Source organism: Ambystoma mexicanum, chromosome 5p (assembly GCF_040938575.1).
Source record: "Ambystoma mexicanum isolate Mex_15411 chromosome 5p, UKY_AmexF1_1, whole genome shotgun sequence".
Lineage (NCBI taxonomy): Eukaryota > Metazoa > Chordata > Amphibia > Caudata > Ambystomatidae > Ambystoma > Ambystoma mexicanum.
The window spans coordinates 968,739,452-968,758,578 of record NC_090930.1 but is presented as its reverse complement, the minus strand read 5'-3'; the positions used below and the strand labels follow the sequence as shown (position 1 = coordinate 968,758,578).

At 41.2% G+C, this 19,127-nt stretch overlaps 1 protein-coding gene across 1 annotated transcript in view; it reads left to right on the top strand.

Annotated features, from left to right (window-relative positions):
• Positions 1 to 19,127, top strand: part of ABCA13 (ATP binding cassette subfamily A member 13) — a 2,251,223-nt gene that overhangs the window by 397,469 nt on the left and 1,834,627 nt on the right. The window contains exon 16 of the mRNA XM_069613428.1: positions 16,593 to 16,769. Coding sequence (XP_069469529.1) covers positions 16,593 to 16,769 — 177 coding nt within the window. The remainder of the gene's footprint in view (positions 1 to 16,592; positions 16,770 to 19,127) is intronic.

Here is a 19,127-nt window from a genome sequence, read left to right as displayed (position 1 = left end):
TTTTTACTTATGTGAAAGCTCATTAACTTCATGTCAGGCTGTAAAAGGCATTCTCTTTAGGTCTGCTTCTGTGACCTAAGATCTTGTAAAGGTTCTCTGGTATACATAAAGTAGTGTAGGTTTGCTAACTGTTCCTTCTTGCTTAATATGTCTGCTAAATTCTCAACTAATGAATAAAGTTCATAACTTAGTCAAGCGGGGTCAGTGTTTTACAGTTGGATTCTTGCCCTGGTGAGTTGTGCAAAAATATTTTAAGTTCGCTATAGTACCCAGGTGGGGGTTTCTGATATTTTCTTAATAAGGGCTCCATGGTCCTATTTCTCAAAATAGCATCTTACCTTTCTTTCAGTTGAAAACATCTGCTTGGGACACCAGGACTGCTGAGTAGTGGTTGCCTGTGTCTCCAGCAGCGTTTGTATACTGAAAATGGCACCGGCAGCGGCAACGTGATGACGCCATCAGACGCCAGTGGCCATTTTGGATAATTTTGTTGCTATTACTACATTTAAATGGGAAATTCAGCCTTGCTGATGTATCCATGGCTAGAATGGGAGTTGTCTCTATTCTAGACTAGATGTGGCTGAAATTATATATAACTACTTATTGTATGTTTTTGTCTAGGTAATGTTAATCACTTGAATACTGCTTATGTCTGATTAGCATGTAGTTGCTAATGATGGGCACTTATCGCTATTCCTGTCTGGCTATGGTAGTCTCTCTTATAGGTACCATGCTAGCACATGTTCATATTCAAGCACCTCCTCCCTGTTATGTTGTATCTCATGTACAGTGTCATGGTGACTGATTAACACGTTCCTTACAGAAAGGGTTCCAAGTCATTAAAAATGTTTTCACAGAGTAGTTAGTCTAAATATGGTGCCAGATGGTTACACGAAAGTATTGGCTGGATTACAAAATAAACAGAGTCTATGAGCATGTTGATACATGTGGAAGTTGCATACAATTCTAGGAATGTACCTTTAGAGTTCCGAAATTCAATAAAAGGAAAATATTCTGCCAAATGACAATTCTACTGCAGGACAACTGTATGTTGAGGGCAATGTGTTGTATTTACAGCTTCGTTTCCATAGATGCGTTTCCAGTGTTGCATATATTAACACAGGATATACATGTGTTACCTTATTAGGGATGAATAGCCACTTGCTTGGTGGGTCAATGTGATGATTCTAAACATCGTACTTAGCATTTTCATCTATTTTAACAGTGTTACATAGATGTATCAATTGATGAGAGTTTTGTGTGGTTGAGTAATAGGCATTTCATAATATTCATTACATACAATGGTGTGTACAGCATGTAAACAATGGACTCGCTGGGTAGTATGTTGTCTACGTGTAGTAGTGTCTAAAAAAGAACATGCAACATTGCATCCTTCATTCATTCCCCCAGGGTGTAGGGAATTGAGCTTTTCTACCCAAAACATTTCTCTGTGATCTAAGATTTTGGTGACACTGCATCCACCCCCTCTCTTTTTTTCAATTGTTTCCAGTACTTGAAATCGTATCTGAGGTATCTGGTGCTTAGCTTCTAGAAAATGTTGTCTCACTGGTGAACTAATATTATCTGTGTGATCATTGGAGCAGTGTTTCTTCCACCTGAGTTTTGTTTTTGTAGATGATTGTCCGATATAATATTTCCCACATGGGCATTTTATGCTGTAGAAAATGTTACTGCGGTCACATGTGGCATAACATTTTAGGAATATCTTCTTGCCTTTGTTGGGATGGAATATAATGTTGCCTTTCTATACAAACTACAGTTGATGCACTATAGACATGGGAAAGTCCCACATCTTTTGGGATTTTTGGGGGGTCTATTGCTGTCGCTCCTGACTAGCAGGTCTTTTATGTTCCTGCTTCGAATGTAGGCAAATACAGACGAGGTATCGTATAGTCTTCTGAGTGTTCTGTCCTCGGATAAAAAATGCAATGCTTGTTCATAATCTTTCTGATCTTGTTGCTCTGTGAAGAATTCTTAGTCACATAGATGTGCAGGGGTTGTGTTTTCACACACTCTATTTTTTTTTTTAGTTTCCATACTGATGTTTTCACCTTTGTTAAGGGAGCTTGTAATTTGTGTCCTGATAATCTCTGGCTCTGAATTCGGCAGCCATACCTTTGAGGTGTGTGGTGCAATCTATCTCGTCTCATGGTTGACAACAGAATTCAATTCACCACTACACACAGCCAAGAGAAAGTTGACTTTCTAGACGTAATAGTAAAACATACCGATAAACTGGTAACCACCCTATATCATAAACACACCGACCGTAATAACCTTCTACACAGACTTAGCTTCTACCCCCGAACACTATCAAAAGCCTACCGTACAGCCAGTTTCTCAAAGTGAAAAAGATCGTACAATACTATGTCGGACAATCATCTAGAAAAGCAAAACTCTGGTGGAAGGAGCACTGCTCCAATGGTCGCTTGGGAAATTAGACCGCCAGTGGCGTGACATTTTCAAGAAGCTATGCACCAGATATCTAAGATGAGATTTCAAGCATTGGATTCAATTGAAAAAAGAGAGGGGTTTGCACTATCGCCAAACTCCTAGGTAAGAGAAAAACGTTTTGGGTAAAAAAGCTCAATTCCCTACACCCTATGGGAATGAAGGAAGAATGCAACTTTGCATATTTTATTAAGACAGTACTACACGTAGAAAACCTACAAACTAGTGAGTCCATTGTTTACATACTGTACACACCAGTGAATATTATGAAATGACTATTCTGCAACCACACAACATTGTCATCAATTGATCCACCTATGTAACATCGTTACAATAGATGAAAACGCACATTATGATGTTTAAAATCATCACATTGACCCACCATGCAAGTGGTAACTCATCCCTAATATGGTAACACGTGTACATCCCGTGTTAATGTATGCAATAACAGAAATGCAACAATGGAAATGACGCTGTAAATGAACACATTGCCCTCAAAATACAGTTGTCCTGCAGTAGAATTGTCAGTTGGCAGACTGTTTTTCTTCTGTTGAATTTTATAAATTGTATGCAACTTCCACATGTATCAACATGCTAAGAGACTGTTTATTTTTTAATCCAGCCAATACTTTCATGTAACCATCTGACACCATATCCAGACTGCCAACTACTGTATGAAAATTATTTTTAATGACTTGGAACCCTTTCTGTAAGCAGCGTGTTAATCAGTCACCATGACACTGTACATGAGATACTACATAACAGGGAGGAAGTGCTTGAATATGAACATGTGCTATCATGGTACCTTTTAGAGAGACTACCATAGCCAGACAGGAATAGCGACAAGTGCCCATCATTACCAATTACATGCTAACCAGACATAAGCAGTATTCACGTGATTAACATTACCTAGACAAAAACATACAATAGATATTTATATATAATATCAGCCAAATGTATTGCCACATCTAGTCTAGAATAGAGACAACTCCCATTCTATCCATGGATATATCAGCAAGGCTGAATTCCCCATTCAGATGTAGTAATAGCAACAGAATTATCCAAAACGGCTACTGGCTTGGAATGACATCACGCTGCCACCGCCGGTGCCGTTTTCAGTATAAAATCGCTGCTGGAGACGCAGGCAACCACTACTCAGCAGTCCTGGTGTCCCAAGCAGATGTTTTCAACTGAAAAAAAAGGTAAGATGCTATTGAGAAATGGGAGCATGGAGCCTTTATTAAGAAAATATCAGAAACATCCCCCTCCGGGTACTGTAGCTAACAAAATATATTTGTGCACAGCTCACCAGGAAAAGAATCCAACTGTAAAACAGTGACCCCACTTGACTAAGGTATGAACTTTATTAATTGGATGAGAATTTAGCAGACATATTAAGCAAGAAGGAATAGTTTGCAAACCTACTCTACTTTATTTATACCACAGAGTCTATACAAGGATCTTAAATTACAGAAGCAGACCTGAATAATAAAATGCCTTTTACAGCCTGACCGGAAGCTATTGAACTCACAGAAGTAAATAGTGAAGACCATATAGGCAGGTAATTAAGGCAAAAAATGACATGTATAGATATGAAAGCAATATCATGCATGACAAATCACTCGCAAAATGTATTTGATTATTCTTTTTTAGAACTTGGTCCCTGAAGATGGTCCTTAAGATCGAAATGCATTTGACATCCTAGGAAAGCTTATGTGTCTGAAAAATAAAAACTTTTTTATACAAAACCATGCTTTTTTAAAATATTCTATGTACAAGTATGAAGAAGTGAATCACGCACTATCTATGCCACATAAAAGTTGATAATATATACATGTATATGTGAATGAGTGATATATTCACATTAGGTCCTTCCAGACGTCTGGGATATTCCAACCCAGACAACATTCCTAGATACATTTTGCTCCCCACTGTGAAAGTGGGGCTTTTCTGGCAATAGGAACAAATAAACATTTGGAACTATGATACCATCTATCAGCTATAAAGAAGATAGAACCAAATTATTTTCGCGGTGCCCACTCAAGCCTGTCCCTTACTCGATGCCTCAGGGTTCTGAGTCACATTATAGACAACCCGAGTTTTGCTCTCATTGTATATCAGATGTGACTCTGAGCTGCTTGGTGGAATATTTTCCCGTATTTGGGCACCCATGTGCAATTCTACATCTTTTGAATTTTTCGGGGCACTGTTGTTGAGTGGCAAGCTGGAGGCGCTTGTAGAAAAGTCTAATGAAGACCCACAGTTCACCACCCATTTAGAAGGCTCATCAATTATCACACCAAGAAAGCAAACAGTCTTCAAGTTGGAGAATCATCCATACCAGAGGCCAGGTTTCACAAAACCTAGGGCCACATAAAGATTTCTGCAAGACAAACCAAAGCAGTCAACTGTGGTGGCACCTGGTAGACAACAGAAATCCTGACTATGACACCCCTCCATCTATCGATGTAGATTCAGCTGGAGAAGGGTTTCAGGGATTCTAGAAACCGTGGTGGCTAGTGGCAGAAAGCGGGCACCTTCTGAGGTTTTCAGAATATCCAGGGGATTCGGGTACGATTACTGTAAAGGTTCCCCGAAATTTGAGAAAGAAAAGTGTTCCAATGTCGAATATCCAATATCTCCTTGAATCTCAAGAATCTGAACAAGCATATTCAGAATAGCAACGGAGATGTCACAGATGATAATGCTATTTATTGTGCAGGATGATTCATTCCAAAGATAGACCTCCAAGATATCTAGCAACATGTGCCCATCCTCCTGGAATCACTAGCATTATATCTCATGAACCTTCACTTTTGATTAATTGAACTACTATTCAGACTAACATCCAACTCAAGGTCTTGACAAAAAAAATGACTACAGTGGTGGGAATTCTGTTGTAACAAACCAGAATAGACACATACCAGACATATGCAATTTGAGACAGTTGGTGACTCAGAAGAAGTCCGTGCTGACACCCCCATAAAATGCTTCAGACGGCATGTGCCAAGCATTCCTGCCTTCATGCAAAGCTCTGAAGCTGAGGAAGTGTCTAGCAGCTCAACTGAAAATCAAAGCTGCCACAACCAGGGAATGATTGTTGTTTCAAGGGGACATGTCTGCTATGGTGTTCATGCTTTCCTAGCCAGGGCTTATATCAAATGTCTGGGAAAATGAATTTGTCTTTACTGGAACCAGAAGTTGGAGCTTTTGAATAGTGGATGCAGTGTCCCTCTTAATCGAATAATGTCTGCAATGGTGTTTGAGGGCTGTGGGTTCCTGGAGAGAGCCTACTATTGAAGCCAGTCATGATGGATGACAGTGGAGTGGGCGGTGAGACACCTTAAGGTCAATTGTAGTCCATGGAAGGTGGTCCAGAGACCTGAAATGAATGTGCCCTTTGGAAAGAGCTGTAGGTAGCTCATCTAGCTCTGCAGCACCTTCAGGCCATCGTGACCGCATAACAAAGGCTTATGTGAACAGGCTGGAGGAAATGCATCCCATTCACAAGGAGAGTTAGCAACTCAAATGATGGATTGTGCAGAGAAAAATGAAGAATCGCTGCAGCCATCCTCACTAAACATGCCCTCAAGGTCATGGCTGATTGCCTGAGCTGTGTTTTTCCTTTTCTCCCTGGAACTATTCCTTTCAAAAAGAGCTATGAGGAAATGTGCAGATTGTTTGGTGCTCCAATGATAAATATGTCTGCTCATAAATCCTGTAAGTGATTTAAATCCGGCACACACCCAAGTCACGCCCAGCATTTAGTGCGCAAATGAAACCCTTATTTATTGTATCTATAAGTTCAATATTCTGAATGATATACCACTCATATCACACCCTTCTCCTGAGACCCCCTCGGTCTCTCACAACCAGGAATCAGGCTAGTTTGCAAAGGTAAATATTTATTTGTGTATTAGAAAATAAATCACAGTATATTTTAATAGGTAAACAACAATCACCAATGGGGTGACAGAACACTGAATAATATATGTAATACACTAGGTATCAAGTAATGAGCACAAAAAAAATGCAGCACAGAAAAGAATACTTTTGGTTTGGTTTGAAACAGATGGCACTATGGTTAGGGGTTCTCCCTGCAACACCCCTCAACACCCCCAATAGGCATTTAAATAGATGTGAGAGAGAGCAGATATTCAGGAATAGCACAAATGAAACAGAATATCACTCCCACCTTCCCCCTTCAAACACAAGAGAAAAACGGAATTTACTTTTCGGCTGTCAGCATGGCTTTGAAATTGTCTTTGGAATTGACTGAGCAAAAACACCAACTGTGGTCAAAAATACTCAAATTATTATAGATTCCTATGGGAGCCACTTTGAACAGTTGCACACAATCACAAACAATGATTTAGTCCAAAGAAAACATTTGGAATCTCAAAGTTCAAGTAGGAAACAATTTAAAGCTATTTCACACGTGTAAAACCTTTCTGAAATTCAAATCGTGGCAAACTTTTCTGTGCGTGACTTTTACTATATTGGGTGAATCGCATTGTTTTGGATTCTATGGAGTGCTAAGGATGTTGGGTACAAGTAGGAATTGAAATTTCATTTCTATCATAAAAACTGAGGGAGTTATAGAGGTTTTCGTGAAAGTCATTTTTGCAAAATGGGCGCGAGAATGGGAAACAGAAATGCACTTTTGGAAATGACAGATGGGTTTGATTATGACTATATTGTGACTATCAAAAAGATGGATGGATCTTAGTCACATGATCAGCGTAACCCGCCTGTTGTGGATACTCTACTTCTTCCAGGGATTTAATTTTCTTAATCAAATCAATAAGAATTTAGGGTTTAATAACACAGATGAGAAAAGAGCTAGCACAAAGATATTTCTAGCAATACTATGGTTCTGAATTAAAGATGGGATGGGTTTGAGATTGGGATCGTACAATGCAGATATATTATGTGTCATTGTTCTTCCTATTAATACTCACAGAATAAGTTATTAAATTGGACCATCATTTCTGGTCATGGATTGGATCTATCGAGGAAGGACAGGACATCAGGCGTGGGACTGGATCAGCTAGGCCAGTCACCGGATTTGCACAGGATCTGTCCTTCTTGTTTGTGGTTATTTCAATCAGCTGGATAGAGAGTTCCTCAGGCAAGCCTTGTGGTAGCAAGCCAGAGAGTTTCAGGATACTGGTTGAAAAGGCCTTCCCACACCATAGCGCTTCACTGGGTTGTGAGAAAAAAGTTTGAGAATTTAGGCCTTGCTGGAAGTCAATAGTTCTCTACTGCTGGCAAGAGTCTTGGCATCTGGATCTGGAAGGATGTTAAAGGCTGTATGTAGAATGCTGGATCAGAGTGCTCGCCGGAAACAGGAAAGTGAGTGGATCAGTGAGTGCCTATGTGTTGTCAGCTGTCTCTATTTATCCTTTCAAATGACAGCATAAAATGGGTGTATGGGTCGGCTTAACTAAGCTTGCCCCTGTGAGCTGGGATTGGATCAAAACCTCATCTCCGCCTTGCATCTGAGTGATTGGATCAAGGCGGGATGATGTCACATTTTATGGTTTGCTTTACAATCCTTAGAAACCTCCCTTTAGCCACTGGTCTCAAAATCAGATTTAATCCTAAATACATATTTCGAGGGGATTGGGTCCTCCGACATATTCCATATCTATGACAGTAATCACCACAACTGTGCTGCTTACTGTAATAGATATGGAATACGTTGTCGGACCATCCCATCGAAAGAACGTTACCGGGTAAGAGAGTAACTTGTTCTTCTACATTGGTCACCTCTACACAAATCACACACAAAGATTCCATATTTTATGTAGTAGCTGTTCCAAAAAATCCTGCAGCTGTGGGATCTTGTTTAATCTTTCTACAGAATTTTGTCCTTTTCGCCATGAACACAATTTCCAAACGTTCTGCAACTTTCCACAAATGTGTGTGTATGCCATAGGGATGTGTGTGTAATGTTTTACAATTTTAGCATTAACACAGTTCACATAAAACCACATATATTTCCATTCCTGTCCAGAATGTTACACAGTTCTACCGCCTCTTAAAACATGCAGAAAAAATGTAGATTAACAGATCTGTGATTTTTCTATTTTTCACCACTTTGAATTACAAGTTATGAGTCTTTAAAAATTGTTCATGCTTAACAGCAAATGGTCTCCCTTTGTCTCTGCCTGCAGTCCAGGAGCAGCCCCCTCCCTTGGGAGTTCCTTCCAGGAGCAGTTTACGACCCCTTTCACACCTCCATTTCCTCGGCTGAAGGGTCTTGTATTGTTCATTCCCTTTCTGCAGACAAGCGTCTTGTCTAACCCACAATTATCATCTACCAGTGAGTTTCTGCTGAGAGGATTTCCCCTCCACTTGGAAGAAACCTGTTTTTCCTCTTCCAAAGGACTGTAGCTCAGCCAGGCTAATTTATTCTTAATTAAAAAATCCAGCAGAAAGCAAACACAACTAAGATCTGTATTCCTTTTAGCAACAATCCTTTTATGTTTGCTAATCCGGCAGACTTTTAGTTTAAATACTTAGAAGTTTCATTAGGAGCTCATCTGACAGCTGTCATTCACAGGTAGCCTAGTGTACTGCACACAGATTTTGACAGGGGCTGTCAGTTTACAGACGATCAGTTTTTCTGAAGAAATGTTTTGCTCTTCACATTTAGGACTTTGTATGTTCGCAATGCTTCATAAGATTACATGAATTTTAGCGCAGCAAGATTTTGAATGTTGAGAAGTGTTGTGTATAGGCATTTTGGAGTTTTTAGCAACAAAGCAAATGACATTTGTAGGCACATTTTGGAGTTTCATTTGCAAAGTGCTGCTTCTCTCTCTGCATTCTGTTTGCTGGTCATGGAGCCCATTGGCACATTTTCTGTAGTGTGTGCTCTATCCCACCACACATGCCCCATGGGTGGCAGGTTGTGCATCCATCTTTTTGTTGTGTTGCAGAACGCGGTTTTTGTAGGTGTTTGGTGTGCACAAGAATTGTTCCGCCATTGTTGCAGTTTCTTGCACCATAACTATCAGAGTGATGCCGCATAGCACAGCAGAGTGGGTCAGTACATCCCACAATCCAGTGGCAAGGACTGAAGTAAATTGGCCTATTATTCGCTTCAATGCCCCCCCCTTTCCGCTAATTACCAACCTCTTGAGGATGTGTGGACAAGAGAAGGGAGAATGGATTCTGGTTGCCCTGTTCTGGGTGAGGCAATCATAGTTTTTGGTTCCAAAGAACTGGTCAGTGGAATGAGTATGGATCTGGGATCAGAACCCTTTCCTCATTGTGAGCCCTGACTGTGGCACCTCATCTTGTTAGATGGAGGGTGAGTTGGAATGACTTTCAGGGAAGAAACTTGCTTATTCATGATTACTTTTATCCTCAGGCTGGGTGATCTCAGGGGCTGGTTTGTAATCCTCCTTATTTCTGGGTCATACGAGTGACCTTCATTCTTCTCTCTAAAGGGTGGCTCTCCCTGCCCTTCAATCAGATGTGTCTCAGGAAAATACTGGCGACCCCTTATCCTTAGATGTACACAAGGCAGTTTAATCTTTCAAGAACACAACATTTGTGGCCTATTGCAAGGCAAGAAAGGGTCAGAAACTGTCAGTGGGCTCCCTTCATCGGTGGATTCCGGCTACCATTGCAAAAGCCCATTCAGGGCAAAGGGCTCCGCTCCTGGTTCAAGGCAGATCCACAAGACTCTAGGAGTCTTTTGGGGTGAATGTTTGGGACCTCCACTGATGAATGTGTGCACGTCAGCCTCGTGGGCTTCTGGTTCTTTTTCCTGCCATTACAACATTGATGTGGGCCTGTCTGATGAGAGGTTTGGGGGTACAGTACTGCAAGCCGTATGTTTATTGTAAGGTTTTGACACAAAAGATGGAAATATACCAGTAGTTTTCCATTATCTTCTATCTAACTTGTTTTCTGATGCAAAGATATCATCACCTGGACTAGTTGTGGGCATATCCTCGATTCAGTTAGGATTGGAACAAGTGAGGAGACCATGGGGTAATGACTACATTATGTATGGTAGTACCGATTATACTGGGTCTCCTCTCTTGTCCCAATACTCAAAACCCTCCTAGCCCACACAAGTGGTTTGAGGCTTCTGGATGGTATTTCAGGAGGATGCTGGTTCCCCGCTTTACCTCTTTGGTCAGGTAACCAGGCAAGCCTGTGGGTTTGAGGTCAACAACCTAAAAAGTATGTCATTATAAAGTCTTGGTGAGAGGCGTAGAGACCTCGATTCAAAGAGTAACCCTATTATAGGGGGAGTGAAGATTACCATATGTAGCCTAGGCAATAAAAACAGTCTATACATATATATTTTGGTCCATTCAAAAGTTCCTAGTGCCATTTTGTCCTTTCACTGAACTCATTACAAATATGAATCAAACAAAGTCTAGCAATTCCCTTTGAAATATACAATTGCTTTCGATGGACAAATATCTTCCCGATAAAATATGACGAAAGCTGAATGATCAACTTTTTTAAAGAAATGCACGTGTTTTCCAAATTGAACCTACAGCTCTATACAGGAAGTGTTACGATTTTACCTGTGTTTCAAGAACTCCTGATTCATGTAGGCTATTCTGTCTGAGCACAAGACTTTGCATTATGAATTGTCCGGTGCCAGAGCCTCCACTTGTTGTGTGGTGCCTCTGGTGGGATCATTTATGAGTTAGTGTCAGGTTAATCTGGAAGACTCACCATCCAATAAATGAATAGGCCTTAAGCATGGCATTTACCAACACCCTCTATGCGTGCTTGATGTTGGTGAGGGGCTTCACACCCTGGTGTATGCTGCATTGGTTCTTGAAACAAGTACATTATAGGATATATGCAATTCACATTGGCCCTCATTACGACCCTGGCGGAAAGGGGTTTACGCCGGCGTAAACCATGGCGCCCCTTTCCGCCTGACTACGAGTTCCCGTAGCGCCATGGTGATTTTTACGCCTGCTTTTTGCAGGCGGAAAAATCCATGGCGCTACGGGACTTGTTGTTAATTACGCCACCGTAATTTACGGTGGCGTAATTAACGCCTTCCCCACTCCCATTATACCCTATGGGGCAAAAATGGGAATGGGGAAGGGTAAATGAGGATTGGGGACTTACCACCCCGCCAAGGTCGGAATGGGGCGGTAAGTCCGCCAACCACCATGGCGGAGTTGGCAGCTTAGCGCCATGGACCATGGTGCAAATTGCACCATGGTTCTCCGCCAGGGTCGTAATGAGGCCCATTGTCTGTTGCCCAATGCCAAATACCCCAAAAGGCGAATTTAACACAAAAAGCCACTCGTATGCCTCAACTGAAATCTGCTCAAACCTATGGTGACCAAATCAATCATTCCTTTATTGCGACTATTCAGGTACACATAAAACACAATAGATAAAAGTCAAAATATCCATTCATTCCAATAGATGCCTATACAATTGAGAATCATAAATGGACTTGCCCACATAAAATACTACAATAAAAAAGTTATAAAAGGATTGATGTTACATAAACAGATAATGGTATAAAATAAGAGCCAAAATAGAGCTATACAAACATAAATCTAAGATGGTGCTAGGGACTGTCTTCTTAACCACGCCCGATGTATATATTTAGGTACAAAATAGACCGCATCCATATTACAAGAACTGTTACAAAATGGGTTGGCCTCCGACAAAGTATGTATTTTGTACAGTAAAAAAAAGACATTTTAGATGTACAGTCCTTCGATCTTTCAGCCCATCACAGATAAACCTATAGTGCATAGTTTCTTCTCTCGTGGTGTCGCAAAGTATACACTTCATACCAGTTGAATTTTTCCACTGGCCAGTAAGCAACCAGACCCTCAAATATCCAGTTCTAAACTCGATATAACGTGCTCGTGCATATTTCAAATTGATCATGTTGTATTGCGTCCTTTCATCAACACCCGTTTTTACGACAGGTGTTTTGCTGCACGTTTTTTTCTGAAAAACTTCGACATTTTTTGGGGGCTGAGAAAGGGAATGTAAAGGTTTGGGTGGGTTGCGAGTATAAAAATATTTACATTAATTGGGGCTTGGAGGGGGAACCCCTCAAAAAAATGTAAAAATACATTTCGATTAAGTTTTTCGTAAAAAAAAAAACAGCGGCAAAACACCCATCATAAAAACAGATGTCGATGAAAGGACATAGAATCGATCTTGTTGAAGTAGGGCTCACAGCCGAACGTCTGTTTCGAGAGTAAATCGTCCATACCATGCGATAGATCAACACACAATCGTTCCATCTTTCTGGACCTTGAATCTGCCCATACCTTTTTTACCCTAGTTGACCAAATCAGTGCGCCTCTGCCACAACCTTGTGGAGCCGACACGTGCTACAAACAAACTGCTGCGCGTGAAAGCGCACAGGACCATGCTCATGCTCCATACGTTCCCAGGATCCAAACAGCACCCATTAAAGAGAAAGAGAAAGAGACCGAGACAGAGGAAAGAGATGAACGGTCTTTCAAAGAGCATCTCCTTTTGGTCGCTCTATAGTCCCAGTGCACCAGACAGATACGTTTATATTGTATACTTTAAAACTACGTCCTCACCCGAGTAAGGTACTGTGCTATAAATGCTTTTATGTGGAGGCCTGGGGTGGTTCCCAGCATACATGTTAGTGGCGAAGCATATAACAAACACCTATCATATTTACCTATGATTTAAGTAATTTGCAGAGCATTACGAGGCTCCCATACATAACATACACTGAGAGAACTTTTAAAATGACTGCTGGGTTTAATGTGGCTCCTTACTCGTATTGAAACTGAGATAGGTTTCCTTCACATAACTGGTAGGAAGTGCACCCTTTGTGCTTTGCTCCTGCCCACTAAGGCTCCATGGATGTGACAAGACGTCAAACTTTTGAATGGAGGCTGTCTACACAATGCCGTGTGCACAGCGAAGGTTGGGTGAGGATGGATTTAAATGCAAAGTAAAGAAGCAGCACAGTTGTAAATCATCCCTATACATCTGTGCCAGATAATTGCCAAAAGCAACATTGCTTCGCATAAAGGAGGACAGGGAGGATAGCTCAACGGCAAAGTGCTCGCCTTGGAAACAAGACGACACAAAGCAACACAGGTTCGATCCCCCGGTCCACGCTTAGAAACCTCTGGGAATTTAAGCACGTTATAAATACGCAACTAAGACAAAAACCAATTACGCAACTAAAAAACAAACAATTCCTGTAACAGCGCCTAGATGCCCGTGGGCTGTGTGAGCGCTTAAAAAATGCAAATAAATAAAGACAATAGCTACTGTTGCTCACTGAAGTAAATTACACATGGGTAATTAACTTTGCCGAAATTACCTTCAGGCTGCAAAAAGGGTATTGATATACCTGAGGGGTAGGGGGAACCCTAGGGGAAGTAATGGAAGGGAGAGGATGGGTAGCTTTTGGCTTTGGTAAGAAGCCACAAGGTAAATCAGTGAAGTAAATCACCATGAGAAATAGCTTCTGAGAGTTGAATTCCCTACGGAGACCTCAGTCAAGGTTCAAATTGAATCTGGGAGTCTTTTTCATATCTCCCGGACACGTTATTGTTACACAGATTATAAATCATTTGTGGAAGCGATCATGCCTGTTTACCTTAAAGATTGGCATGTTTGCTCACTATTTTAGCCACAATCGCTGCATTCAAGGGCACTCGGGGGCAATAATGTACCACCAGCCCGAGCCATGCCAGGCCCCAGTGTAGACACCTGGAGTTCCTGCACTCCTCATTCATGTTTGATGTCTATGTGGCCTCTTTTTCAATGGCCCCAGGAAAGGGACCATTGTTCATCCTTTTGTAGGAGGTACACCAATATGCGCTCAGTTTACGATGACTGTGTCTCTTTTGAAGAATTTATGGAAAGCTGAGATAAGTGGAAAATGTGGGTGGTTGAGAACTGTTGCTTTTTTGATGATTCTGCTGTTCCCTCAAATTCTGATAACCTATTTGACTTATTAGGTATAATAAACGAACATGCATTTTGACCAGCAAACCTAGGTACAATGAGCACAATTTCCCGATACACCCTGCTAAGACTAATATTTCCACTTTCAGCTAAAATGCATTAATACGATGTGTTTGGGGTGCTAGTGAACACCTTTACGGACTCTTGCTGGAGCCCTGATGTGACCTAACAGTTGGTCTTCTGGGACACCTTCAGGGAACACAGAAGCCAGTGCAGGACTGGCAGGGGGTCTGAGAAGAGGGAAACCTGTTTCTGTGACCAGGAGGAGCCTGCATTGGCATATCCGTGGCAAGCAGAATTGTATCTAATCTAACCCGTTTGCCCTATGCATTTGTTCATGATACTGCCCCTAAATACCTGAGGGATAACAACTAGTGTGCCTGTGTGTACGCCACACTTCGCAGATCACATTCCTGCACTACCCCCTACCCCCCCCCCCCCGATATATAAATACAAATGTAAAGGACTGAAGCATTTCGAGTTCCCGGCATCAGCACCTGGAAGTCCTCCCCCCAAAAATCAGGCTATAGTTGCTCCATGACTGGCAATCTTCAGGAAGCAAGGACAAATAATTTCTTTCAGTAGGACGCCACTAAGGTGCCCAGAACCTAAAAACTGCCCTTAACACAATATTGTGCCATATGTGTTCTTGGTTGTGTGTGCAAAGGTTGCTGGGAGAATGTCACAAGAGAGATTATTTTAATTTCCTGAATCCTAAAAAGCCTTCCCCAACATATTCCTGAACTAGTTATTTACTATTTTAAACCCCAATCCTAGAATATTTGGGGAAAGTGCTTGATTTTATTCAAGGTGCAAATTTGGGTAAACATCTCTGCATGGCAACATATTCCTTGCCAACTTTATCACTGGACGTCATGTTCTTCTGCAACTCATTGACCCACCAACTCAAAATGGGGCTTTAAGGAAGTGAACATTGTAACCTTCATTGAATTATTGCACTGGTAAATGTATTATTGCCACCAAAAATGACATATTTACAGACTGAAGTCATGTGGCGGTTGCCATTGAAGCTGTTGTTGTTCTTGCGAGCACAGACAGTCCGAGGTGGTTGCATTTTAAAAAAGTATTTTTCCACATCCTTAATGTATTTATTTCTTAGGGAATAGTGTAAAGAGCTCCATACAGTTGCCTCACCGCGCTCAGAATCCCATCCCATTGATTGGATCAGCTGTGTCCCACCGCTCCATAGAAATGGTTTATAGAGCAATTTAGGGAGATGTTTCCGAGGTTCGTTTCCGTGGTTATCCAGGAGACACCGTAGCGAAGGGCTATTTGTCTAAGTGTGGATCTAGTGGCGGCCTATCTGGGTAGGAGGGGGCAGGCGGTCCTCTCCAGACATTAACGTGAACAGCTGCCTCTGATTTCAATGCATTAATCAGGCCCATGTCTGAAGGGATCAACACGTCTTTTTTTAATATGAAAGTACTGATTTTTTCCGACCTCTCCATCTCCCACCGCAAATTAATAATACACGTTATAGTCCTTGCCATTAAAAGCCATTATTTATAGGTTTGATTGAGAAATAAAGCACAGTTTGTCTGGTGTCATCCAGAATGTCTAAAATCGTTGTAGGGCATAGCGTGTTGCCCAAGATAGTTATAGTGGCAGCACCTTAACATCTGCAATAACATGCATGTCTATTCTTTTTTTTTTATTGGACAATGTCTGACATGACACTCATTTCTAATCATTTCTAATTTAAAGGGAAGAAATCAATTCATACCATCAGCCAGTGGTGGAAGGCCCACAGGCATTTTTCATTTCATGCTTTGCAAGTTTCCCAATTAAATATGTTTGGACTTTCGGTTTAACATACATCACGGGTGTTTTCAAACATGCTCAGCTCCTGACATTGTTTGATTATACACCTAGGTCAAATACACGACCCAGCAAACATAAATCATATCTGCTATTTTAATTAATGAATTTCACGATAAGAAATGACATCCGTTTTGAAGACCAGCATATAGTAGGTTTCTTTGGGCGCGCAACACACTGCACACATGCCTCCCCACAAAGCACACGTTAGGAGATGGATGTTTGTAGAAGAAGCAGCGTGTGCACCGAAGAAACCATAGACCAGATATTGTCTTTTTTTGTAATTCCTCCAGGTAGCAGAATGAACCAGATTCTGAACAGCACAGTTACCCAGCAAGTCAACATGTTGTCCCAGCTCATGGTGAATATCTCTTCGTGTGTGCGCCTGGATCGCTTCCAGCCATTCAACTCAACAGAAGAACTGGAGGTCAAGGCCCATGAGCTTATGCAGCAAAATAATTTCCTTGCAAGTAAGTAGCATCTTTCACTGCATACTCACATGCAATTCAAAGCATAGTGTTTGTGAACTGTTCACCATCTGTAAAAGGATCGTGCGGCACGGATGTCATTTCACCAAAATGCCACTGTTAGCGGAAGTGACATCACATGACCCTTGACCTCTGATGACATCACAGGAAGTGATGTCATTTGGCCCCACACTGAAGTGACCTCACAGGAAGCAATGGAACGACCGTTTACCCCTTGACAAAACAGGAAGTGGTCACACATAGCATTGTTTCTAAGTACACTAGGAAACATATGGTTACAATATCACTGTAACGTGAAATACATTTCATACAAGAATGGACCACATGTATCGGCAGAAAATAACATGCTTTAACTGCAATTCGTGAAAAGCAAAATACATAATATGAAATGGATGCTTATTCTACTCTAAATGCTTTTTGGAGGATTTTGTCTGCATTGTGAATTTGAGGTGTTTAAGAGCAGACTAAATCAGGGACTCACCCCCTGAAGTGTGCCTGAAATAAACCTTTAATGAGTCTAGCAATTTTTGTTTAGAATTCCAGAAAGACAAATTATTTATTATTCCTATTCTTTCTTATTTAGGGTCACTATTCAAAGTGTTACACTTGTGGAACCCCCTGTTTTTTTTTTTTTTTTTTTTTTAGAAGCCTGAACAGGAAAGTCAGCCACTCTAGAATCAAAGAGGCACATGGCATTAGCCACAGCCCAGGAGCTTCAATTAGTAAAAAAATATTTGTTTTTTTTTGGTGGTAGCAAGGGAGACCACAGGGTTAGCAAGGGAGACCCCTGGCGATCCCTAAATGACGTCGCAGCGTGCAGTGAAGTCAAATACGATGACAGCAAACGGTGGCAGCTTGAAATCAGAACCAAGACTGACACAACTCACTACAATCATAATAGGCATATTGTCTCATGAAAACACTTTTAATTATGTATGATCTTGTTTAAATTGTCAATCTAATATGAATTTAGCATTATGCACAATATCGAGATGACTTGCTTTTGAGCAAATGAACACACTACTAGGTACTGATTAATGGGCTGATAACAGATGTCTATTTTTCATTTGCCTAAGCAGGGGAGATTTAAACCATGTCTCTTTTACAGACCCTTGAGGGCCAGTCCTCCCAAAGGGAGCAGGAGAAGTTCTCATTTGGAAAGTCTAGTTGAGGAGACACCAGGCGCCAGATTATCCAACAAAGGAGGAGAGGGAATGCATTTCCGTGGGTTTCCCTGCAGTGTTCACAGAAGCAAAATTGCATTAGCACTCGTAGAATTGGCATTTTCACTAGCATTAATGCAATTGGGCGTGCACAAATACTATTAGCGCAAAGTGCATGAGAGCTCACCATCATTCTCAGTGATCTGACCTTTGCTTGGGAGGTGCATTGTGTGCCGATGTTTGATCACAGTTGATTCAATGCAAGCCGTCATTTTAGGAAGGGTTAACACAAATGGAGCAATACTGATAAAGTAAATATTATTAATACACGCAAACCGGACTCCTTATGCAAGTACCACGTGGCCTGATTCTGCATTGCCATGCTTGCCTCAGCATTCGAGTATATACAAGGTTAATGATCAAACAGTGTTGCGGTCCAGCAGACCACAGCATGCCAATGTCTTAAGTGGTGTGTGTGGGTGTGTGGGTGTGTGTGTGTGTTGGTGTGTGTGTGTGTGTGTGTGTGTGTGTTGGTGTGTGTGTGAAAATTAACATAATGGTGAAATGTCTCATTGCGGTACTGCAAGTTCCAGGGAAAACAATTGTATTGGTTCTTGGAGTTTAAAACATGCACACCTTTTAACGTTTTCAAAAATACTATTAGAAGAAAATAACTTCTCTTGGTTTTTTGTGTGTTGATTTTATGAAAGGCAAATGCCATTAGTCCGGTGCAACTTGGGAGATTATGCAAAGCCAATTTAATGAAATGTGCATATTTCACCTTGATATGCTAATTTCTGACAACGTCACTTCCCATTGCGTTTGTTGATAAGTCCCCCACTTTAATTTTTAGGACGACTTGATCCCTTTATGAAAGACCAGCGCTCAAAGGGAACAAAAGTGCCTCATCAAGTCCCCTGTGAACCCAGGGTGGTCGCAATGTTTGAGGACATAACGATTCTCAATCCTTTGTTGGGGACTACAAGAAACTAACTGAAACAGCTCGATGAGAGAGGGAGCCCTGTTATAGGAAAAATGATCACAGATGAACTGCACATACAATTCAAATTCTTAATTTTTTGTTTGAAAGGTTACAAATCCAAACAGAATTGAATTACACAATGAATTAAAAACAGGGCCTCAGAAATGGTGAGGATCATGTCTTCCGGGAATTAAA